Genomic DNA, 25,606 nt, shown 5'->3' with positions numbered 1-25,606 from the left:
TCCAAAACCTTGATCTTTTCTACCCCCACTAATTCACCCCAGATCCACCTTGTTTGAAATTCTAACTTCTTTCCTGGAAGTCCTGGCAGTGTCCATATGTTTTATACCTCTCCCACCCCCCACCCCCTTTCCCATGCCTCCCCCCCAAAGCCCTCTCCCTCCCACAGATCTCTCGATGTCTCCATGTTTATCGGTCCCTGCTCTCAAATGTTGTGTTTGTGTCCTTCCCCCTCTCTCCCCATTTTGTCTACCGCTCCCGATGTTATTTGTTTCATGTGTCGGTTTGTCTGTTTGTCTTTCTGTGTGATTAATGTTCGCTATTTCACGAGCCTCGATCTTGTATACAAAAACAAAAAAAAACCAAAAAAAAAAACCGTCAAATGTGTGCTTAAATATGAGTACCATGATATCACTGTCAATGTGGAATCATGCTTGTATCTCCACCATCTCTTGTCTTCCCCCATCCAAAACCTTGATATTTTCTACCTCTGTTAATTCACGTCAGATCCACTCTTTTGAAATTCCAACTTCTTTCCTGAAAGTTCTAGCAGTGTCAATGTGTTTTATACCTCTCCCACCCCCCTTCCCGTTCCTCCTCCCCCCAAGCCCTCTCCATCCCACAGATCTCCCGATGTCTCTGCTCTCAAATGTTGTGCTTGTGTGCTTCCCTCTCTACCCAGGGGGCAAACCCCCCATTTTTTCTGAAAACAGACACGGTCTGCTATAAAAGGTTCTTGTATATGGTTGGATTCCTTAGACCCCCAGCAACAACTTCCAGGTGGACAACCTTTCCAACAGGCTACTGTAACTGTGCAATTCAAGATGGCGTCCAAGATGGTCGCCATATTTGTAAATCTCCATATTGTCGTCAATTGTTATCTTATTTTCATGTGTAATACTTTGTTTCTCTGGTTTTCAAGGTCAGGGAATCTATTCATGATGGTTTCAGAGTGATATGATGTGTTTTATACCATGTACTAGGCCTAATATTTATTACATGTTAATATATTATTTTAAGGCGACCATGACACAGAAAATCTACAAGAACAATACACAGTAGTTTACTGTTGTTGTAAGAACAATAATGGTACAGAAAGGTACTAGTTACCAAGAACAGATTACATGAGAAATGAACGACTGCATGTGCTTCACAGTTTGGAATGCAAGCCAAATGGCTGAGGCAAATATTTGTAAAATTCATGTCAGTGATACACGCCCCAATGTTGCATGCTATGAACAGGTCTACCACTCAATCTAATGCTGCAATACAAGTGTCCATGTGAACAGCTGATGGTATACAGTTAATTGTCACTGTTTGAGTCACTGCTGTCACATGCTGCAATGTATTTCACTCGGCTGTACTTGGTGGCTGATCCCTGGCAACGACATACAATGTAACAGGCCACGTTCTTCCTGGCACAGGAACAGTTCCTGTTGCAGCCTTTGGTGCAGCCACATGCAACAGCCTTTGTCTGTGGCCAGGCTGATTGAGTTGACAGGACTGGAACTAGTTTCCCATCCTCCAGAGCCCAACCATAATCCACAAATGGGGGAAGCTGAGGCTTGGCCACATGTGCAGTCTTATCTATAATAGTTGCAAGAGCTGCACGCTGTAGATGTAGAAGGAATGTATGTTCTGTTGGTGGGAGTAGTTTCAGCATGGTTGACCTGTTGATCAGGAATTTATAGGCTCTAAGCTTTCCAAGATCGCAGTCCTCAAAGTCATCAGATCTGTTAGTGTACACAGCAATGACAAGTTTGCGTGCCTGGTTGATGAGGTCTGATGTGATCTGGTTGCGGTTCTGACCTTGCTCACCAAAGTGTTCGAGCTCAGTTATGTCTGTGGTATAGCTACGGTTCAACCAGGTCTTTTTGCCAGTGAAGAATGGGTAGCTGGTCGTATCCCTTCCACTCAGGCTGTGGATGAAGGGAAGTGCACGACATTTCGAAGGTCCTAGTGACCTAGCCATTTGGTGTATGGGCAGATATGTCTCTGCAGCAGTTCTTACCCACAGTTCAGGAAGATCTTACAGAATGCTGGCAGCATAGTAGATACAAATGATGATTATATCTGTGTCATTGCCATGAATGACCACCCTGTCAACACCTTCATTCTGGACACTATAAATAGCATGAAGCATTACTCTGGTATCAGCCTCCTGCTGTGTAGACTCCAAGGCAGTGATGTCGGTGGCTGACCCCTCAGTGACCAGCATGCTCTTGGTTTCTTCATTGAAGCCTCCACCTAAGTAAAGGCGAGTTGAGCCCAGTGCTGGATTTAGCTGTTCACTCTTGCTCCATGTCTCACACAAGAAACTCAGAAGGGCTGCTTTGTTAGCTGACACAGAGAAGAATTCCTGTGGGTCAGGGGCTTTGTACTGCTCACTGACCGCAAACACCTTTGCTTGCCTGGATTGGCCATACCTGTGTTGCTGTTCTGCTGATTTGAGGCTTTGTTCACTGTATCGGTCGCAGCAGAAATGTATGATCTCTGTGCCAGCAGGCACATCTTTCAGCAGCTGCTCCTTGTAGCGATCAGCAATGTTTCCAAATGTCTCATTTTTCTTGAAGGACCAATGGCGTATGGCATGCATTGCATCAACCACTACTCTCGTCTTCCAGTCTCCTTGTGGCCGAATATCAGCACTGGTCACTTGAGTCTCCTCCTTCAGTGTTTTCACTAGACTAGCCTTTGTACCTGCAGCCCTCATGGTTCCATCTTCATTGAATAAATATGGGGGTACTTTACTGCACTTGTGTTTGCCAATAAAGTTGACGACATCGACGTCTCCACCACTGGCATTAACCTTGAATTTTGGTTAACCTTGAATGCTGGGAAGAGGTACTGCACCCAGGCTGGTTCAAGTCTTCAGCATCACTGCTTCCAATGTTCTTCTTTTCAGCAAGTTTGTAACTTTTCATTCGTGTACCAGTTTCTACATTTACTGTGCCATTTGGGCATTTTGTCTGTCAGCCATGTACCAGTAGCCAAATCATATTTGAGTCTCTCAAATGTCTGATCTTGTCGAGCCTTCATGGCCAAAACTAGTTTGTCTGTTGTTGTAATATTATATATAGTAGGGGAGCTCCCAATAGAGTTCGTGACCATTTTCCCGTGATCAAGGTTTGAAGGTTGATTTTGAAAGATAAAAATATATATAAAAAAATAAGCTTGGGTATCTTTTTTTTAAATGCGGGCTAACTCGGCCAGAGGACAAAATCCAAGATGTCCGCCAAAACCGCGAAATCGGGCATATTTCCGCCTACGTGAATGCTACATATACATATTGGGTGTCCATATGTGGGTTTTTCTGGGCCCAGATCTTGCATCTTACATCAGTCAAGTGATATTGTGACTTAAAATGATATTAAATGATTAATGTTGACCAAAATCCAAGATGGCCGCTGCAAAAAACCATGTATTGTATATGTTCATAATTGTGCATACCATAGATTCATCGCTGGCGTCTAAATACAGTTTTACATGACTAGTGTTTTCATTTATAACCTTATTGTTACTATGAATGACTTTTTGAGCAGGTAACGAACCGAGATTGCTGCCTTATCTACAAGATGGTTTGATTAAGTTTCACAGGTATTTGTTCACAGGTAGTTGTTAGTATTAATTTCCAGGGAGTACCAGGGTGGACAATGGATCAAGGCATTACAGTTAAGTATATTCAACTAATAATAGTTAAAATATTAGTTACGTCCCTTTCTTTAAGAGATAAAGATCTGTCCTGTTCAATATTTAAGTTCAGTTAAGTATTAACATCATTCATATCATGCTGTCTGATGTACGGTATGTACAGTAAGTAATAGGTTTTATTTTTCATTGCAGAGTATACCATGGCGACACCACCCATTCAAGGAAAGAAGAGAAAGAGTGAAGATGAGGACCAGCCTCCAGGACTATCAAGCTCCAGTGAGTGTATCCTCTGTCATAAGCATTGTGATGAGGAAAAGAGTAGCTTAAGCCCAGAAGCCTGGCAGCATCTCCAACAACAAGCAGAACGATGGAGAGGATTGGACAAATACGGTCAAGTCTTTGATGCAGTGCCATGGCACAATGGACCAGCTGGAATATATTTCCACAAACTGTGTAAAGTTCAACTGGCCAGTAACTATAAATTGGAGCAGGCACTAAAGCGACAAAAGAAATGTTTTGAAACAGAAATCTCTCGCAGCGATGATGTAGCTGACGAAGCACCTGGACCATATTGCGCTCAGAGACAATCACGATCACAAACCGGTATTATACAAGACAAACATTTGTGTATTTGGTGTATGAAGGGAGAAGACCTGAAACACCCTGGACGGGACAAGTGGCACATCATGCAACAAATGGATGCATGGCATGTCTTCAAAGGTCACACAGTCCATCTGGACGACGAGAATATGCGGGATCGCATTTTGACACTGATTGATTCCACGTCAGATCCATTTGCCACAGAGTATCCGCTACCATCGGTCATGTTGGACGAAATACATCAAAGTCCATGATTATAATGATCAACATTTGCACATGCACAATGTACGACTGGCAGAAGTACGTCAAATGTTTTTCAAACATGTGCGCACTGTAATTTTTGAAAGACATGAACTCCGAACACTACAGAGCCTTCTACAAGACTACACGCAAATGCTGGTGAACTTTGGCATGACTGTGAACACTGTGAAGTCTAGCACAATAAAATCTATGCTCCAAACGGAATTCAGCGACCAAATTGGTTTCCACGAAAGAGTTACAAAAAACAAGAGCTCAATGGTTTTTGACACGTCAGCTGGTGGAACATACATAGAAGCTGCTGTAAATTGCCTAGGTGCAACTGATGACCAACTCGTCTCAATTGTAGCGCAACGAATTAGAGCTGAAGCAGCAAAAGTATCGCCAATGATCTGGCCACCTCACATTGACGATTTACTCAATGAGGACGAAACAAGCAGCCTACTGAAACAGCTCATTTCCCGTCTAAAGTCTTCAAAACCTCAGCGTGACCTTGATATGGAGGATGACGACTCTGCAATGGGGGAAGCATCTCAGATGAACTTGAAGCTCACTTGACTGTCCTGCGGAATCCTTCCTCAACAGCAGAAGAACGGCAGGAATGTTATGCACTTCTGGAAGCCAACCAAGAGGTTATTTCATTGGTGGCAGATGAGTTCAATAGAATTGAGGAGTCCGGTGGTTCAATGGCAAAGTACTGGATCACATTTATGGAGATGACTGAAATATTGATGATGAATCTGCATGCGTTGAGAATCCAGAACTGGGAACAATTCAAGTCGACATTACGTTTAATGCTACCATGGATCCAGATTTATGACAACGATAAATATGGACGGTGGTTGGTTGAGTATTGGCTGGAAATGGAATCCCTCCCAGAGGATGTAGCACAATACATGCGAGATGGCTTATTTGCTCAATCCATGTCGGGAAAGCCTTACTCATGTTTGCCATTGGATCTCTGGATCGAGATGACAATGAACAAGGGTTCAAAGATGAAAGCTGGCTGGCTCAAAATTTTGAAGAACGAAAAGATGCTGCTGTCACATTCCCGAAATGCTAACAATGTTAATAGAGTCCGATCCTCACTGCATGATCTTGCCAGCACATCAGAATCAAAACGACATCACAGTGAAAATGCTCCCACTCGCATGAAGGAAGACGAACAAACTGTACAAGATATTAACAACTGCATCACTGAATTCGGCTGTGACCCTTTCAATGAAGAAAACAAGGTCTTGAAGTCACTACAGTCTGGAATGGTAGCTTCTGATGACCTCATTCAAGATTTTGAATCGGTCCACACCGATGGCGAGAAATGCTTGAAGGCATTCTGTGAAGACAGAATGTTCAGCAGCAACAAACCTTTCCATGCAACCATTCACAGGAATTTGAGACGGAACTTCAGCAACCCACCTTCAGTCAAGACTGGCGAGCGCATCATGAAGTCAGACGCAATGGAGAACAGAGCGATGGCAGCAGTTGTCTCACTTGCTGAAAATGACACCGAAAATTTCACCTTGTCAGAGATAATGTCGTACCGAGTCACAGATGAATGTCTGCCAATATTCAATATCAACGGCACCATGAAAAAAGTGCAAAAATCTAAGTTGGTAGAAAAATTCAAGCTACATGCGTTGGAACCAACACCAGACAAGTACACGGCGATCCTGGACATGGGATTTATATGGCGTTTGTCTACGCCATCGGTAGAAGACAGGGAAAAGGCTGATGGAATTTCCTACACCTGGGGAGACCGCATCGAAGGTGTTCGCCGTCATTATGAGCAGACATAAATATGCATCACAAGTTGTGTTTGTCAATGACAGATATGATGTTTCCCTGACCGTCAAGGATAGCGAACGCAAGCTTCGAAAAAGCACTTCTGGATTTTCAGATGGCTCCAAGAATGTATTTTTCAAGCAGTCGGACAAATTCCCATCTGCCAAAGGATTTCAAGACTTCTTCCACAATGCAACAAACAAGCAGCACCTACAGATCTTTCTCAGAAACGAGTTCAGCGTGTTGTACCAAAACTATTCTAACACTGAATTTGTCTACTGCGTTGGGCCCACATGTGTCAATCTATCGACAGGTTTGCCTGTTACAGACTTCCAGTGTGAACAGTTAGAAGCAGACACATGCATGTTCTTCATCTACTCACAAATACGTAAAGCTGGAATAGAAACACCTGTTATCATCGACGCAGAAGATACGGACGTGCTTGTATTGGCATCGTATGTTGCTCATAGAACTGAAGGGGTGCTCGCAATGAAGTACAAAAAGCAGTTCATAGATTGTACAGCTTTCTGCCCGAAGGAAATAGCAGATATCATAGTTCCTCTTCACGTCCACAGCGGCTCAGACACAACAGCAGCATTCTTTGGACATGGGAAGAAAACCATCTTCGACATATCATCCACTTCACCTGAAGCTAGAGCGTTCCTCAGTGAAGTAGGGAAACACCTACCGGTCCCTCAGCAGGTGCTTGATCATATGACGCTGTACACCATACGGTACATATACAAGGACAAACAAAGTACCACTCTGTGTGATGCTCGGGCCAGGAAGTGGCGACAAATGAAAAGGAAATCAATACTGCGGCTTCCACCAGACAAAGAATCCCACGATTTGAAAGTCAAGAGAGTGAACTATCAAACCTACGTGTTGCTCAACTACGAAAAACCTGATGCGCCACCGTCTCCTTTATCTCATGGCTGGCATCTCGAGGAAGGCATGTGTCTTCCATTGAGGTACATTCACCCAGCACTCCCAGAAAAACTAACTCAGGCTTTGGAAAGCAGCCCAACTATGGATGATCCAGTTGAGTCTGGGTCCGAGACGGACGATTCGGACAGTGAATAACAATTTCAATCTATCCAACACAAACAAACTGTTATAACAACTATTGTCATTTTCAACCCTACCGTATATGCTACTTGTGCAATGTGTATCACTGCTTGTAAATGTAATGTCATGTCACTGTAAATATAATAAAACAAAATAGAGAAAGATAAATTCTTTCTTACTGATTGCAAATGAAAACCTTGAACATTGTGTCAAATAAAAGACGTTGCAATAGATACAATGTACAGTAGCCATAACTGCTTATCTAACGGGCGAGAGGCAGCCATCTTGGTTCGTTACCTGCTCAAAAAGTCATTCATAGTAACAGTAAGGTTATAAATGAAAACACTAGTCATGTAAAACTGTATTTAGACGCCAGCGATGAATCTATGGTATGCACAATTATGAACATATACAATACATGGTTTTTTGCAGCGGCCATCTTGGATTTTGGTCAACATTAATCATTTAATATCATTTTAAGTCACAATATCACTTGACTGATGTAAGATGCAAGATCTGGGCCCAGAAAAACCCACATATGGACACCCAATATGTATATGTAGCATTCACGTAGGCGGAAATATGCCCGATTTCGCGGTTTTGGCGGACATCTTGGATTTTGTCCTCTGGCCGAGTTAGCCCGCATTTTAAAAAAAGATACCCAAGCTTATTTTTTTATATATATTTTTATCTTTCAAAATCAACCTTCAAACCTTGATCACGGGAAAATGGTCACGAACTCTATTGGGAGCTCCCCTACTAATAGTCCCTTTGCACCAAGTCCTTGACATATTATGCACTTTGTGTAGTCAATGTCAGTGTCCTGGCGTCTCCTCTTGGGTTCCTTTTTCAGTGACAAGCTTCCTTCCACCACCCGTTTCTCTGCCTGGGTCATCATCATACCTCTCATGCAATCACCAGCAACAGCAAAACCACCACCATGTTATGCATACTAGCAACTAGAGTAGGCCTACATGCAAGCTATTGATATGCTACACTACATGCAAATTTCTGATATGCTAGACTACATGCACACTACACAATGGCCACACCACTACACATCACAGTTTTGGACATTTCTGCCCACATGATTTTTATGAGACAAATGGCATAAAACATATCATATCACTCTGAAACCATCATAAATAGATTCCCTGACCTTGAAAACCAGAGAAACAAAGTATTACACATGAAAATAAGATAACAATTGATGACAATATGGAGATTTTAAAATATGGCGACCATCTTGGATGCCATCTTGAATTGCACAGTTACAGTAGCCTGTTGGAATTAAGGTTGTCCACCTGGAAGTTGTTGCTGGGGGTCTAAGGAATCCAACCATATACGAAAACCTTTTATAGCAGACCGTGTCTGGTTGACCACTCTTGCTCCCTGGGTACTCTCTCCCCATTTTGTCTCCCGCTCCCTTTATCGTATGTTTTATGTGTCAGTTTGTCTTTTTGTGATTAATGTTAGCTCTTACATGAGCCTCGATCTTGCATGAAATAAAAAAAATAAGAATATATATATATATATCTCTAACATAATCACTTAACTCTTGAGTGTCAAGTCCTTTTCAGACTGTGGCCCTCTGGCTCTGACCATCACGCAAATCTCCAACATTCTCATGGGGGTGACACACGCAAATCTCTATGGGGGTGACTTCAAGATTAATTGAGGTTAATGTGGTATTCAGAGGTTAACGAACGAGATTCTCTCAATAGTATAAGATATACCCCCAAAAAAGTATAATTCCGAAATATGAAAAAAACGTTTATATTAATTATTATTAATTAATATACAAATAAAAAACAGCTGACGGTGGCTTCGAGGTACACACACTCCTCCAACTAGCCTGGATTTGAATCCCAACCCAGCTATTTAAATTGTCGTCCCAGTGTTTCACGAGCAGGGTGATTCATCAATGTGTGTGCGCCGTCCCTCGGATGGACGTTAAACAGGCGTCTCACCTGCCAGCATTCTTCGTTGGTGGCTGTTAAATACCTCAAAGCGTTCTTCGTGAAGAATTGGCGAGGTATTGCCGGCACCATGAACAAACTCTATTTCCTGCCCTAACTACTACTGGAAAGCCACTCAATGTGCTGTGGCAGAGTATGGTTCGTCAAAAGGATTCAAAAAAACATTTTCAAAATAGAACGGCACTTGGTGGAGCGCATTGTCTCGCATAACGCGCTCATTCTGAAAAAAAATACCATCATTAGCTGAACACGCTACTATTATGGCCATTTTCCTGCATTATCCATACACCCTATTATGTCACATACATTGCCATTATCCGTAGCTTTATGGATTATTCATTGATTATTATATGTAACAACTTGGTTTGTGCACGTGAAGTATAAATTGCATCAATGAAGGTGAATATGAGAACAAAAATTCAAACTAAAATCCCCATGGCTTGTCGATCATATGTAAGAAGTTTCGCATCAATCTGTTGAGTGGTTCTGGAGAAAAAAAAATTCAATCAAATATGGCCACCAGAACATGTGACCAATGACGTCATCAATTTTATTCTTCTCGCATCGAGAAGTAGATCATTTATATAAATTTTCTTATTTTTTTGGATAAGGATTTGATTCAACCAATCATGGCTGGAATATCGCTTCACTGATGATGTCATTGTTAGTACCCTATATACCACATGGGGAGTTGATGACATGTGCCAAGTTGAATTTTTTTTTCCTTGAGCAGCTTCCAAATTCTTTCCCTTTAATGGCTGCTATACCATGTGACCTACGACATCATAGTTATCAATAAGATATTCTCCATGGAAGGTCCTTTGTTTTGTATCGATCGGACAAGCGGTTGCAAAGAAAAAACAAGTTTTAAACAGAAAATATAAAGCACACACACGTGACCGGAGGTGGATACTTTGAGGGCTGGTAGGTCTCCGTCCCATCTCCTGAAACCTACTGTTTTTGGCTGCTATCTACACACATGGGTAACTTTTTATTACCTCCGCCACCAAAGGTGGATGGAGGTTATGTTTTCACCCCTGTCTGTCCGTTTGTGAACACGATAACTCAAAAAAATGGGGACTGATTCGGACGAAATTTGGCAGAGATGTAGCGTACGTGACAAGGACGAAATGATTAGATTTTGGTGAAGATTCGGATCTGGCTACTAGAATTTTAAAGTGAATCTTCACCATTGAGAGATAGGGCCAAAAACGATACATAGCCGGATATCTCAAATGGTTGTGGACGGATTTGGACGAAACTTGGTGGACAAGTTGCGTGTCTGACAAGGACAAAGAGATTCTATTTTGGTGAAGATCTGATTATGGATTCGGATATGAGAATTTTTTATTATTATTTAAATAACCCCCGCTATCCCCTACCCCGGCTACCCCATACCCCCGCTACGCCCATACCCCCGCTTCCCCCATACCCCCGGTACGCCCATACCCCCGCTACCCCATACCCCCACTACCCCATACCCCCGCTACCCCCATACCCCCACTACACCCATACCCCCGGTACGCCCATACCCCCGCTACGCCCATACCATACCTCCGCTACCTCCATACCCCGCTACCTCCATACCCCCGCTACCTCCATACCCCCGCTACCTCCATACCCCCGCTACCTCCATACCCCCGCTACTACCTCCATACCCCCGCTACTACCTCCATACCCCCGCTACCCCATACCGTGAGTTGGGCATCGCCGTGTGACCGGGACTCGTATCATTAATTGTGGACAATTCGTGTCCTCCTGGGCTGGACCTGGAATGGAGATTACCGCTCGTGTACCAGATCCATGACGTTTGTACCGGCTAGGAGGGGACACGTGACCGATCGGCCTCGTTTCCATTCGGGACTCGGGTTTTACCCCTTCCTCTAAAACCAGGATTTGTCCCCCGAACTGAATCCACATCGACCCGCGGCTCTTACGGCATGATCGCATCCCCAGACGCGTCCGACTTGGGCCTTGTCCGTCACCACGGGCTGTCTTGGGCCCTGTTGCCGCTGCTGCTGTGTCCGGCGGTTTGGTTCTTGTCCGGTGCTGTTGCGGACAGCTCCGATGGCGAGGGTGCTCGCTGGGACTCGCATGCGTCAGCGTCATTCTCACGCGGGTTATACCGCTCGCAGCTGCTCGGGGAAGGTGAGACGTCACGAAGGTCGCCTCGGCTGGGACTCAGGGAGTGAATGAAGAACTAGTCTTGCAGGTGATGAAGGCTCGTGTCGACCTGCGTCGGCGGACAGGTACGAAGGTAGAACAATAGATGAAATAGACAGACCGTTGATCGAATAACCGCCGTGGGAAGCGAGGACAATGTGACGTTTCAGTAGAACAAAAAAAATGAACAGTGGAACAAAAAGGGGAGAAACACAAACAGGAGTGGGGGGGGGGGGGGGGGGGGGGGGGGTTAGGGGGCTAGAAAATATATTTTTGGATGAGGGATGATCTAGGATGGTGGTGAACAGCTGTCTTGAAGATCTGGAGGGAAGAATGAGATTGAAGAAAATGTTGAAGTTGGTTCCACAGGTGAGAAAAAAAGAGGAACGAATGAGTGGAGGTGAGTAGTGATCCTGCATTTAGAGAGTTGCACCTGAAGGGGGTTACTGCCCTTTGGACCATAACTTTCACCAGAAGTGAACACGAGGGTCCTGCAGAACCCTGGGAGGACAAAGCATGGAAGTAGCAGAGGGTGCAAGACCAGAATGGAGGTGGTAGAAGACAAGGAGACCACCCACCTGTCTGCGATGGTGAAGTGATAGGCCCGTAGACTCGGCTTCAACGTGGACGATTCTAATGATCTTGAAGACCTTGGTTTCCACCGCACAAAGCTGAAGGAGATGTGAGGTAGTGGTGCCAACCCACAGGGGAGAGCAGTACTCTATCAAGCTGCGGATGAAGGGCTTGTAGGTGGATAAGAGTTCAGGTGTGCGCACAGTGGAAGTTGCTCAGTCGGCGATTGCCTTTGGAGGCCAACTTACAAATGTCGTTTGCCCAAGAAAGATCATGGCTGATAGTGAGACCCAGGAGGTTGAATGACTGAACTTCCTCAAGAGGATTGTTGACAAAGTAGATCGGAGGGTTTTCCATATGTCCTTTCGGAGAGAGAGAGAGTGAGAATTGTCGAGATTGAAAGACATATTCCAAGTGGTTAACACCTAAAACTTCAACTTCTCCTTGCTTCCAGTTTAGAATCCCACGATCAATGTTCTGTCGATTTTATTAATTATTCTACCTGTCCGCTGACTCAGATCTTCTGATCCGCTCCGCTGACTCACCTGCAAGACTCGCTCTTCAGCTCTCTCTCTCATAAAAAAAAAAAAAATCCCATACACACACCACCCATGATTTATGCACACACCTCTTTGCCTGTTAGACATGTTATCGGCGTACCTTCTTTTTGGGGTTTGGACCCTAATGCAAGCTGAACTAGAGCAGCACTTAGGAGAGAGCATACCTCCACCTGGTTGGCCATATCACTCAATGGTGAACAATCACTTGAAAATTCTACTAGCCGGATCCGAATCTTCACCAAAATTGAATCGATTCTTCCTTGTCACACACACAACCTGTCCAACAAGTTTCGTCCAAATCCATCCATAACTTTTTGAGATATCGTGCTATATGTTGGCTTTAGCCTTATCACTCAAAGGTGAAGAATCACTGAGAAAAATAAATAATTCTCATATCCGAATCCTTAACTCAGATCTTCACCAAAATCTAATCATTTCGTCCTTGTCACATGCGCTACATCTCTGCCAAATTTCGTCCGAATCCGTCCACAACTTTTTTTAGATATCTTGTTCACAAATGGACAAACGCACTGACAGGGGTGAAAACATAACCTCCATCCACCTTTGGTGGCGCAGGTAACAGGAAGGGTTGTGCAAAGGTCAAGAACGAACATACATGAGATCGTACTGACGAACAAGGCTAGATTGTGGATGAAAGATCATGAGGTTTGTGGTGTTTGTTCGTGAAATCAAGTCAACGTTTGATTTGCATTATTAAATGCTATCTGCAAATACCTGCCCTAAGGTCGGAATATATCCGAGTTCCTGCAGAGGTCTGTCTGAGCCTTCGGCCCACTTACTCTCCCACAAAATTGTCCTAACTCTACATGATTCCAAAATGGAGGTTGCACACTGAGCACGTGAGATTTTATTTTGATGGAAGCTTAAATTACACATGTCCTGGATAGACGACATTATCACAATAATATTCAGTCTTCTTTTCAAATTTGGTTTTTGGAGTTGAGATCTTGATAGCACTTCTTGATCCAACTCCAGGGTTGTCACATAATACTGCACAGGAGAACATTTGTGTTTCCAGATAAATTCCAATTTTCCTCAATGTTTGACTGAGACTCAGCAGTCATTCCAATGCAGCACGGACTAGGAATTGCCTCCTCTTCATGGTGAATGGGTTCAGGTTGTCTCTGGGTATCAATGGAACCCGAGAAAGAAAGTTCCCAGATGGGCAAAACTTGATGGAATCAAACAAAACTTGCACAGGAAAAACTTCATTTTACCCCCCCCCCCCCCCCCCCCCCGTTAATCCCGGAAAGTTTCAGCTTCCGAGCCCAATTTTCTGTCGGAAGAGTCGATGATACATACATACTGTTGCAGTCCACCAGTCCGACCTGGTTGCCCAGGTGAGTCACTGAATGGCCACATCAGTGCCCTGCTGCAGAGATTTCCTGTCTGATTCCACGTCCAATGTCCATGCACATTGAAATCTCTGTGCCAAGTGAGTTGTGTGCCGACGGCAATCACGGACAGATCTTACCTTTGGCCGAGCAACCAAATCTCACGTGATGGCAGGTACGCCAGCGGTGCAAGACAGCGAACAGTCTATTTTTTTTCCGATACGCAGTCGAGGCTCGTGTCAGAGCTAACACGTAGAACATAAAATAAAGGGAGCGGGAGACAAGTGGGGGAGGGAGAGAAAGGGAAACACAACACCAGTAGAGAAAAGGGACATTGGGAGATCTGTGGAGGGGTACAGAGGGCGGGAGGGGTGTGTGGGGGTGGGGGGATCTGTGCGGGGAGGGGCTGGGGCGGGGTACATGGGATAAACAAGATGGACACTACAGGGACCTTCAGGAGAGAAATCGGAATTTGAAGGGGGTGAATTAATGGGGGTAGAAAAGATCAAGGTTTTAGATGGGGGAAGATAAGAGATGGTGGTGAACAGCTATTTTAAAGACCTGGAGGGGGGAGTGGGATTGAAGAGAGTGAGGGAGTTTGTTCCAAAGGCAGGAGAAAAGGGGAATGAAAGAGTGAAGGTGAGCAGAGAGCCTAAATTTTGGCAGTTTCACTAGAAGAGACACTACATGGTGACATGACATGGATAGAAACATGGTTTCACTTCATGGCAGGCAGATCTTGTGCGTCTTGAACGAATATTTGGAGGACAGAGCACAGACAGAGCTGGGAGAGCCAGGCCGGAGAGGAGTCAGTAGAAGACAGAAAGACCACCAACCTGCCTACGGTGAGAGAGTGAAAGGCCCTCAGAATCATCTTCATCGCGGGAGATTCCAATGATTCTGAAAGCTTCGGTTTCTACAGCGTGAAGCTGAGCCAGGTGTGAGGCAGGAGCACCAGCCCAGAGGGGAGAGCAGTATTCCATTGAGCTGCGGATGAAAGCCTTGTATGTGGTGAGGAGCTCAGGTGTGCCAAGGAAGGACTTCGCACGACGGAGGATCCCAAGTCAGCGACTGGCTTTGGAGGCCAGATTTGAAATGTGGTTTCCCAGGAAAGATCATGGCAGAGACATGGTCACAAACTTTAGAACAAGCTTTAACAGCAAGACATGGTCTCATACTCAAGACCCTAAGATCTTAAGGTGGACACCTTAACCGTTAAAGCCATGGTCCCATAGAGCCTGCGTTGGTATACGATGGTCTACGATGGTAGGATCGTGGAGCATAGTGGAGCCCATCCTGCATCGACGTACGATTTTGTTGCCATCGTAGGTTGGAAAATCATCTTTTGAAATGTTCAAAAGATAGTCTACGATGTTCCACGATCCTACAATCGTAGACCATCGTACGACCGTTGTACGACATGTACGATATCGTACGACAACGCACGACAATCCTGCGTCCTCGTGCGTCCTCGTAGCTACTTTGGGGGTATATAAACCCCAGCCATCAGCCATCACTTCATCATCATCAGTTCATGCCGACTTGTTCAGAGTGATCGTGGGCCATCGTAGGTTTGGGCCATCGTAGCCCATCGTATACCAACGCAGACTCTATGGGACCGTGCCTTAAGCCAATACCAGATTATGACATGTAATGAAAATCTGTCATTTAAGATGCATACTAGCATTTTGCAGCTGCAGTAGCTCAATGGATTAGATATCGGGAAAATGCTGAATTCTGATCACACCTGTCATAACATGCTGATGTTTGTAGCAGAGGAAATGGCTTTAGAACTTTGCTAATCCAACGCAAAATTCAGACCTCAGCACAACATGAGAGTGTGGTCCCGTCGTCCTTTATTCCAGCTTGAAACACACAAACAAACCCCGGCCGCCGTCGAGGCTCATGAGCAAGGCTCGTAAAACCTCACGAACTGGGCGTGGGCAAGTACTTTGCAAAGCGCCGCTCTCGTCAAACCTCACGAACTGGGCGTGGGCAAGTACTTTGCAAAGCGCCGCTCTCGTCAAACCTCACGAACTGGGCGTGGTCAAGTACTTTGCAAAGCGCCGCCATATGGCCTGAAACTCGAGTTACAATTCCACTTTGCATCAGGGGGAGTGAAGGGGGGGGGGGTGGGGAGGGGAAAATGGACTGTCCAAGTTGAGGGGGGAAGCGAACTGGTGCTATAATTGGCTTAATGCAGCAGTAAAAACTGCACTGTCACACTAAGTACATAATTGATTCGAGCAACAAGTTCAGTATCCTGATTGATGAAACCACATCTACCTCCAACATATCTTGTCTAAGAATTTGCATTCGAATTGAAGATGAGGACGTACCGAGCAACTTTTTTTTAGCCGCGTCGCAGACGCTGCTCATAGAGTGCCCTCTGCTGTTGTTGTTGTTCTTCTTGTTCTTCTTCTTGTTCTTGCAGAGAAGACAAAACCTCAAAGCTCCACCCACTCTGGGAACCATAGCTCCACCCATTCTGGGAGAGCCTTCATATAAACAAATATCCACCATTTTATTAACTTGCATAGCTTTGAGGCCTGTTTTGTAGGCCGGTGGTGTCTTCCTCTCTCACACAGTTTTATTTCAAATCAAATTCGATATATCATTTCATTTTTCACAGTCGCTAACATAGTTTTAGACTCGGTTGAAAAAAAACGGGAAGAAAATCCGATGAAAGTTGCCCTTTATAGAACGAAATGAATTCTCAAAGGCCTGTAACTTCAAGTCCATTGAGATATTTTTTTTTTAAATCGCGGCATGGTCAGTCATACACCGCCCGAAATAACAGACGGGAAAATGCCGAGATATATATATTTTGTTTAAATCGCGGCATGGTCAGTCATACACCGCCCGAAATAACAGACGGGAAAATGCCGAGATATATTAAAAATTCGTCCATTTTATGACAATCGTCACGATGAAATATTTAATTTATACGTCGTCACAATAATGTGGAGAGAGGAGCATAGCTTCGTTCATGTGTCGCCACATACAGGAAATTGCCGAGATATATATTTTTTAATTCGCGGCATGGTCACTCATACACCGCCTGAAATAACAGACGGGAAAATGCCGAGATATATTAAAAATTCGTCCATTTTATGACAATCGTCACGATGAAATATTTAATTTATACGTCGTCACAATAATGTGGAGAGAGGAGCATAGCTTCGTTCACGTGTCGCCACACACGGGAAATTGCCGAGATATATTTTTTTTAATTCGCGGCATGGTCACTCATACACCGCCTGAAATAACAGACGGGAAAATGCCGAGATATATTAAAAATTCGTCGCCACACACGGGAAATTGCCGAGATATATTTTCACTTTGCACAAAAATAACATCAAGTAATCGAATCAATAGGAATGTCCTGTACCTATAACATCGACGTTATAGGCACAGCTGCATCTAGGCATTGTGTAACATCGACGCGGCTTTTGTTTTAATTAAAACTTTTTGTACTTGTTTAACATTGTAGAGCTTACGTCGGGAACAGATGCTGGCATTGCAGATTAGCTACTTTCCACTCTGCATCAATGTGGCATCTCTGAAGTTATACTGAAAGAGCATTTACTAGATTTTGTAAGTGATGGAGCAACTTCGATACTTGGGAAGTATAAAGGGGCAACATCAGTTCTGCGAGGAAATATTCACGGTGATGTCATCGTGATTCGTTGCATGAACCATAGACTAGAGCTCACTGTTCATGACGCTGCTCTGACAATGAATGAAGCAAGCCATATTTACCTGCTGCTGTTGTTGTATAGCCCCGGACAGTTCTCTTGAACAAGGCCCGGCACAGAGACAGCCGATCGATCTCCCAGGAGCGACCCAGACATCCCCCACATCCAGGATGGTATACCTCACCTTCACAAAGTCAGGGCCATGACAGAGTTAGAGAGAGAGTTAGAGAGAGTGAGAGTGTTAGAGAGAGTGAGAGAGAGTGAGAGAGTGAGAGAGAGTGAGAGAGTGAGAGTGAGAGAGAGAGTTAGAGAGAGTGAGAGAGTGAGAGAGAGTGAGAGAGTGAGAGAGAGAGTTAGAGAGAGTGAGAGAGTGAGAGAGTTAGAGAGAGTGAGAGAGTTAGAGAGAGTGAAAGAGAGTGAGAGAGTGGGAGAGAGTGAGAGAGTTAGAGAGAGTGAGAGAGTGAGAGAGTTAGAGAGAGTGAGAGAGTTAGAGAGAGTGAAAGAGAGTGAGAGAGTGGGAGAGAGTGAGAGAGAGTTAGAGAGAGTGAGAGAGAGTGAGAGTTAGAGAGAGTGAGAGTTAGAGAGAGTGAGAGAGTGAGAGAGTTAGAGAGAGTGAAAGAGTGAGAGAGAGAGAGAGAGAGAGAAGAGAAGAGAAGAGACAGACAAGAGGGAAAGGGCCAGTCCATGGGGACCCATTGGCACTCTGACCGTGACCACGCTGCCCTTAGGAATCCGGGCAGTAGGGAAGAATGGTGAAGATTGGGTCCCCAACTTGCGTTGGGGTATCACCCATAGTTGTTGTTCCACCACGAAGAGGCATCCCCCATAGTTGTTGTTCACCTGTTGATAGATTTGCTGTGCAGTGTTGGTTGTTTTGGAAAAGTCTAAAGAACCAGAGGCACCTTGAAGCTGGGGATGCTGAGCTCTGTGTCCGAGTGCATAAGGTTGGTCGAGTTTTTGACCGCCGCGGGCTCATCTTCCTGCCCATCAGTGACCGCTTTATGGGAAAGTTACCCTGGCCTCGTTAACTTCTTTAGAAACACACATATATATCTAAATAAATGAACAGGATTATAACTAATGAATTGACATATGTGGGAAAATTACATGCCTCGACCAGAAATTGAACCCAGGTCCTCTGGTGAATTGTACCAGTGCTCTCTGCCATCTGAGCTATCTGGGCGACCCTGACCAAACATGCAATTTTCCCACATACAAGTGCCATTCTCTTTCCGTCACTGCTTCCGGGGTACTCGCCGCCAACCATAGGAGCACCAACGGCCTGCTCACAAGAGGGCCTTCCTCCAATGGGGGGGTGGGGGGGGGGGGGCACAAATACATTGTCCGCTATTACAAACACCACTGGGGGCGTAGAAACACAATTAAATAAATGAACAGGATTATAACTAATTAATTGGCATATGTGGGAAAATTACATGCCCAGACCAGGAATCAAGCCCAGGTCCTCTGGTGAACCATACCATATGGGAATATATGTGTGGGGAAATTGCATGCTTGGTCAGGGTCGCCCAGATAGCTCATATGGTCAGAGCACTGATACGGTTTTCCAGAGGACCTGGGTTCTATTCCTGGTCTGGGCATGTAATTTTCCCACATATATCAATTAATTACATATACATCTACACCTCTGTCATTCTCTTTCATCCTGTGTTCCTGACTTAGTCTGCCTGTGATAAGATTAGTGATAAGATTAAAATTGAAGAACTGTTACAGCCATTTAAGCGTACCATCCGGTTATCTCTGTACTTCCCACGTCCCCATTCTAATAGTTACTTATTAAACCTGTTTGCTTTGAAACGAGTTTCCCAGGATTATAAGTCAGCACAGATGCACCCCCAGAAATGATGTAAACCAGCAGCTATGGGCTCCATTGAATGAACGAATTGATGTCAGGCCACAAACTTACTGACCACCCCTTGTACAAATACACTCAACCATTTACTGTACAATTTCACCAATAAAAGGAACATGGCAATATATCCTTTACAACAAAAACAACATACATCAAAGTTCTTCCTTAAGATGACCCTGTGATCTCTCATGTGGTCACAATGATGAGGGTAACATCTTCCAACTTACACTCCTGATCTTCTTCCTCACTCGACATTCTCCATCGTACATCAGCAATCACATTCTTAACAGATCCATGTGTCACCCTCCCATGTCTGTCTCCAGATGGACCACTCCCTTCACCTCCGCCTGTCGACCCATTTGTACCAATTCGTTCTGATGATTGCGGCTCCGACAAAGGATGCTTCCGGTGAGTACCTGGGCCTAGCTCGGGGCAATAGCAAACGTATTTCATTACTTTACTTGCGTACACATTCTTCATTCTCTTTAATTGTTTGCAGGTATGGAGCCCCGGATTGTACCGCCGATACTTGCGAGTATTTTCTCAGCTATCGGCGCCTTTCAGACGACGTTGAGTTTGAGCTGAGTGCCGAGACCGATGGATGGGTGGCTATCGGGTTCTCTTCTGACCGAAAAATGGTCATTACCTTACTCACGTCTGTTGTTTGTTTTTTGAATGTCGATCGCCAAGATGATGTGTGAATGACCTCATGGTGTGCTGTACAATGCTGAATTCACCTGAAACGTGACATGGAAGTGCTGTCCACCTCCCCCCCCCCCCCCTCTCTCCCCCACCTCTAATCTCTTCCCAACATGATTAATTTCACAGGCCCCAGATATGTTCTTCCAATCAGTGTTCGTAAGCACCTAATCCAGATGCACAGTCCATTCACTGTTAGCGATCCATTGAGGGTTTGTGTAGCACACGCCATTGGGGCCTTCCACCTGGTCGCGAGTTTGCAGTACGAGGAGCTTTCCATTTGTCTTTCCAAGTCTTTCATTGTGTAGAGGCAAAGCTCTTTCCCCACAGGTACTTTTCCAAGTATTTTCGGCTTCTTTCAGATGCTTTGTGAGCCATTTTAGGTAACAATCCTTATCTTGCACACACAATATACTTTAATGGTGCACCAGAGATCGCCATTTCCTGGGGTTTCTGTGCATGTGCACTGAGCATTCTGGGGCGGATTACGTAATTTTGAAAGTGCCATATTGGTTGGATCCCTGACAAAGTATTCACCATTTAATGTGACGCGGAAGTGCCGCTGCTTAAGCCAAGCTTCACTCCTCTCCCCGCTGATCTCCCAGAGCACCGTTATTTCTTGCTTTAACATTGATTTGATTACGAATTGCATTTTTTATTTATTGTGACATTGACCTAGCGTGTGTTAAAATAGTGTGGTGGAGCAAATTTCAAGACAATTGGCCCATGAGTATGGAATAGTATAAAAAGCAAAGAAAAGGTTTCACCCAGAAACAACTCGCTCATATATAGGGCCTACAGCTAGATTACGAGTTGCGGTTTTAGTTTATGATATATTATAATACTTTTTGTTGTTTTGGGGGTATTAATGTTTGATTTTACTATTACTTGACTCTCACTTCAGCATCAAACTGCTTGGCCAATTCCCCTAAAAATTTGTATGCGGATTGGGATACCCATTGGCATGTTATGGACACAAAATATTTGGTCCCCTATCCATTCCCCTCTCCCCACACTCAATTTGGTCCCCATCCCTCCCCACTTATTGAGTATGAGGAGACAACAGAGCTTCGGGTGTATATTAATATTTGTGTAGCCTTTTAAAAACCTATTGCTTGATATCCAGGCTCATTTACTCTGGATTCTAACTTTGGCCTTATATCCTTCTACTTTGGCCCTACTCTATTATGTTAGTGTTAGCTGTTTCTGTTCTTTGGTCACGGGTGTTGTTGATCTGAATAGAGATCGCCTCACCTGTGAATGACTCCTCTCCCTCTCATTTGGATTCTGAGCTATTTGTACCTGCTTGCTCTTTTGATGTGCTTCATGTCTCTCGGTGAGAGAGTATTATGATCAATGCGTCTGTGTGTTTGTCTTTTCGTTGGCAGAATAACTCGATAATATGAACAGTCACGGTCGTGGCCAAAAATATTGGCACCCTTGCACCTTTTTCAAATAATGCACCATTTATTCCAGAAAATTGGTGAAATAAAAAAATATTTTGGTATCCACATATGTATTTCTTTAGTTTGCAGTGGAACAAAACAAAAAAAGCTGAAAAATTACTAAATCTTAGCTTATTCCACACAGAAATCCGAAAATGGGCCGGACAATAATATTGGCACCTTTTAGAAGTTGTTAGAAATAATTGGATTTCAAGCAGGTGATTCTCCTTTACTTTGGAATTGAAGTCGCCTGTGGTGAGTTTAAGGTGCCTGCAATATAAAAATCATTAATTCAACCAGTTTGAACAGAGAAAAGGAGTCATTCTGGTGTTCTGTGTCACTGTTTCTCCATGAGCAAGGAGAAAAGAAATAAAACCAGAGAATTGTCTGAGGAGGTCAGACACAAGATTGTAGCCAAGCATGGACAATCTCAAGGCTAGAAGTCTATCTCCAGAGACCTTGATGTTCCTGTGACCACTGTACGCAATGTTATCAGGAGGTTTAAGGCCCATGGCACTGTAGCCAACCTCCCTGGACGTGGCCGCAAGACAAACTTGATCGAAGATTGCAGCGCAGGATTGTTCGAATAGTGGAGAAAGCACCTCGATCAACTGCCAAACAGATTCAAGCTGACCTTCAGACACAAGGTACGACAATGTTCTGTGGACAGATGAGACCAAATTAGAGCTCTTTGGTAACGCACATCATCTCTATGTTTACAGAAAACAAAATGAAGCCTTCAATGAAAAGAAAACCTTCCCTACATTCAAACATGGAGGAGGTTCAGTGATGTTTTGGGGTTGCTGTGCTGCCTCTGGCACTGGGTGCCTTGAATGTGTGCATGGCATCATGAAATCAGGACATTACCAAGGAATTTTGGAGCGCAGTGTTCAACCCAGTGTCAGAAATCTGGGTCTCCGGAGAAGGTCATGGGTCTTGCAGCAGGATAATGACCCCAAACACACTTGAAAAAGCACCCAGGAATGGTTCAAGACAAACCGCTGGACTGTTCTGAAATGGCCAGCAATGAGTCCAGATCTAAATCCCATTGATGAACACCTGTGGGGAGATCTGAAAACAGCAGTTGGGAGAAGGCACCCTTCAAATCTGGGAGAACTGGAGCAGTTTGCACAAGAAGAGTGGGCCAAACTGCCAGTAGAGAGGTGTAGGAAGCTCATTCATGGCTATAGGAAGCACTTTACTGCAGTTATTTTGTCCAAAGTCTGTGCTCCCAAATATTAAGTCTCGGGTGTCAATAATTTTGTCAGTGCCATTTCTTTTTATTTTCTGATTTAAAAGGATATATTAAGTTCTGAATCAAAAATAAAGGTTCTATAATATTAGTGAAATAAAGAATTGTGGAGACCAAATACTTTTGTCAATTTCAATTTATTTTTAGAGAAAATTGTGAGTTATTTGAAAAAAGTGCAAGGGTGCCAATATTTTTGGCCACATCTGTACAATCGGCAAGTTTGGCACAGTTTCATATTGTACACAGAGACACGATTATCCAATACTCATACACCAGCGTATAGCCACAGGTGTGAGTAAAATAATATAGTCCTGTACTAAATTTTATTATATTTTTTCCTTGTGAGCTCAAAGTAGAACCCTTGTGAAAAATTTAAAATATGAGGCTCTGTGCCAAAGTTAGTGATTGTAGCTGGCATCATTGCCAAGTTATCCTGCTGACAAACAAACACACAGATGGCATCATCTCAATGGTAGTGTACTTGGCCTATGGCCATGACATCAGTAATAACACAAGTTTACGTATTATTGATATTTCCCTATTGATTCTTGTCTTTTTGCAATTGTTGTTTTCATGTATTGTTATGCATTATGTTTTCCACTCTGTCAAAGCGCCTTTGGGCTTCTGGAAAAGCGCTATACAAAATAAATGAATTATTAATTATTATTATTATTATTATTGAGTAAGTTTAACGTCTGATATCAATCCACGTTACATCAGTCACATTCGTCACTGTCAGAAACAATAAAGGCATTTACAAATGTACACCAAACATCTTGTTTGTGACCACAGGGTGGTGATGATGTAATGGCCTGTGTGTACCATGCGGGAAACGTTCGGGTGCAGCACTACCAAACGGTCGGTCAGTGGGTGCGAGAACTCCGACAAAACCCAGCTCGAGATGAGGAGGGCATATTTGCTGATGGACGTCTCACTTGTCGTTTCCGCCGCCCACTGTCAGCCCGGAGGCAAGAAGATATGGTGGACCTACACTTGGGCTGGTATTTCCTATTTGCTTGGGGTCCAGCAAGCCATGGTGAGTTACAACCTTTGTCGTCCCCCCAACACACCCTTTATTGTCAATCCACCACACCCCTCATCCTCCACCAAACCAACCCTTTATTGTCCACCCAACACATGGTTAGGTACTTTACATGTCTAGCTTCTTATGTTTCCTCTGGGAAGAAAACTTTTACAAAGACCTGCAATAACAACTACAAAGAGCAATCAGAGATTACAGACCCTTGCCAGAACTTTTGTGTGGTGTATTTTGTGTGCCAAATAAATGGAAGGATTTACGAATGGAAACGTTATAATTGCAAATTAAAGGTCTTCATTTCCTCAAGGGCAAAGGTCTGAAAGGTTATAAATGTCTGAAAAAGGTCTAACTGGTCTAAAAGGGTTAAAAAGTGTAAAATGGGTCTAATGGTGCTAAAATGGATCTAAGACATGCTAAACTAGAACGGTACTCAGTAGAGAGCAAACCTCCGCCTGGTTGACCATATCACTCGATGGTGAAGAATCACTTTCAAAATTCTACTACGTGGATCCGGATCTTCACCAAAATTACTCGATTCTTCCTTGTCACGCACACAACCTGTCTAACAAGTTTCGTCCAAATCCATCCATAACGTTTTGAGATATCCTGCTATGTATCGTTTTTGGCCCTATCCAAATGGTGAAGAATCACTTTAATTAAAAATTATACTAGCCGAATTCGGATCTTCACCAAAATCTAATCATTTCGTCCATGTCACATACGCTACATCTCTGCCAAATCTCGTCCGAATCCGTCCACAACTTTTTGAGATATTTTGTTCACAAACGGACAAACAGACAGACCGGGGTGAAAACATAACCTCCATTCACCTTTGGTGGTCTGGCAGCCATATTGGATCAATGAAAGAAAAACCTTAAAAAACAGAAGTGTTGGCTCGCACCAAGTCGACTACACGGGGTAAGTATTCTATGAATACCATCTCATTTCAAAGGTTATCAACATGGTCTCGACAATCACTTTGAAACAGGAACTCCATTAAGGGGCCATCGAGTTATTCAATACCCAAAATGTCTGTCTCTTGTACACTCCCTCCCTCTTCTTTCCCCACCTCCATACATGTCTCCCTTTTCTCACCCCTTCCCCTTTCCGATATTTCTGTTGTCCCTTTTCCAAGCCATTTTCTCACTTCCACAGCTTTTTATTATTCACATGTCTTCATTTCACGCAGGAATGGTGACTCGGCATGACATAGACAGTCCTCCCATGACAGACTTCCTTGTGAGCATCTTCCGCTATGTCGATGTGCACATCCCTTCACCCGACTACCAGTCAGATGCCTCTCCTGGCTGTCTCCTGCTCATTGTGGCTTTTGCCTTCTACACGCTCATGGGGCGCCCGTAAGCCTCGTATTCGCGAACTGACTGTACGGAGAAGGAGGCCTTTGAACCACAATTATGAACCACACAAAACCTTTATTGACATGTACATTGTGAGCATTCCTCCTTCGGCATACAATTGTGACTTGGGTGAAGTTTGAAAGTTTACCCTGTTGTTTGATCAAGTTTAATCATTGTTGTGAAATGTTATATTTTTGCCTCACAATGCTCTGTATTCTTAAAAATCACCAATTTTGATTGTTATAATAGACTAGA

At 44.0% G+C, this 25,606-nt stretch overlaps 1 protein-coding gene across 1 annotated transcript; it reads left to right on the top strand.

Moving 5' to 3' along the window:
• Positions 1 to 11,276: 11,276 nt before the first annotated feature.
• On the top strand, positions 11,277 to 25,355 carry FRRS1L (ferric chelate reductase 1 like). The gene is made up of 5 exons (XM_078785167.1): positions 11,277 to 11,484; positions 19,849 to 19,966; positions 20,058 to 20,196; positions 23,747 to 23,990; positions 25,183 to 25,355. Exons 1-5 carry the CDS (start codon positions 11,277 to 11,279, stop codon positions 25,353 to 25,355), a joined length of 882 nt encoding a protein of 293 aa, XP_078641293.1.
• Positions 25,356 to 25,606: the final 251 nt, after the last annotated feature.

The sequence above is a fragment of the Myxine glutinosa genome, chromosome 10, assembly GCF_964187855.1.
Source record: "Myxine glutinosa chromosome 10, kmMyxGlut1.1, whole genome shotgun sequence".
Lineage (NCBI taxonomy): Eukaryota > Metazoa > Chordata > Myxini > Myxiniformes > Myxinidae > Myxine > Myxine glutinosa.
Note: the sequence above shows the minus strand (reverse complement) of the source record. Positions and strands in the feature narration are given on the sequence as shown.

Excerpts from the sequence above, each read along its gene's own strand:
- FRRS1L (XM_078785167.1), top strand. The coding sequence starts at position 11,277 with ATGATCGCATCCCCAGACGCGTCCGACTTGGGCCTTGTCCGTCACCAC. Across the intron at positions 20,197-23,746 it reads TCTCTTCTGACCGAAAAATG|GGTGGTGATGATGTAATGGC; the intron begins GTCATTACCTTA and ends TTGTGACCACAG. Across the intron at positions 23,991-25,182 it reads TTGGGGTCCAGCAAGCCATG|GAATGGTGACTCGGCATGAC; the intron begins GTGAGTTACAAC and ends CATTTCACGCAG.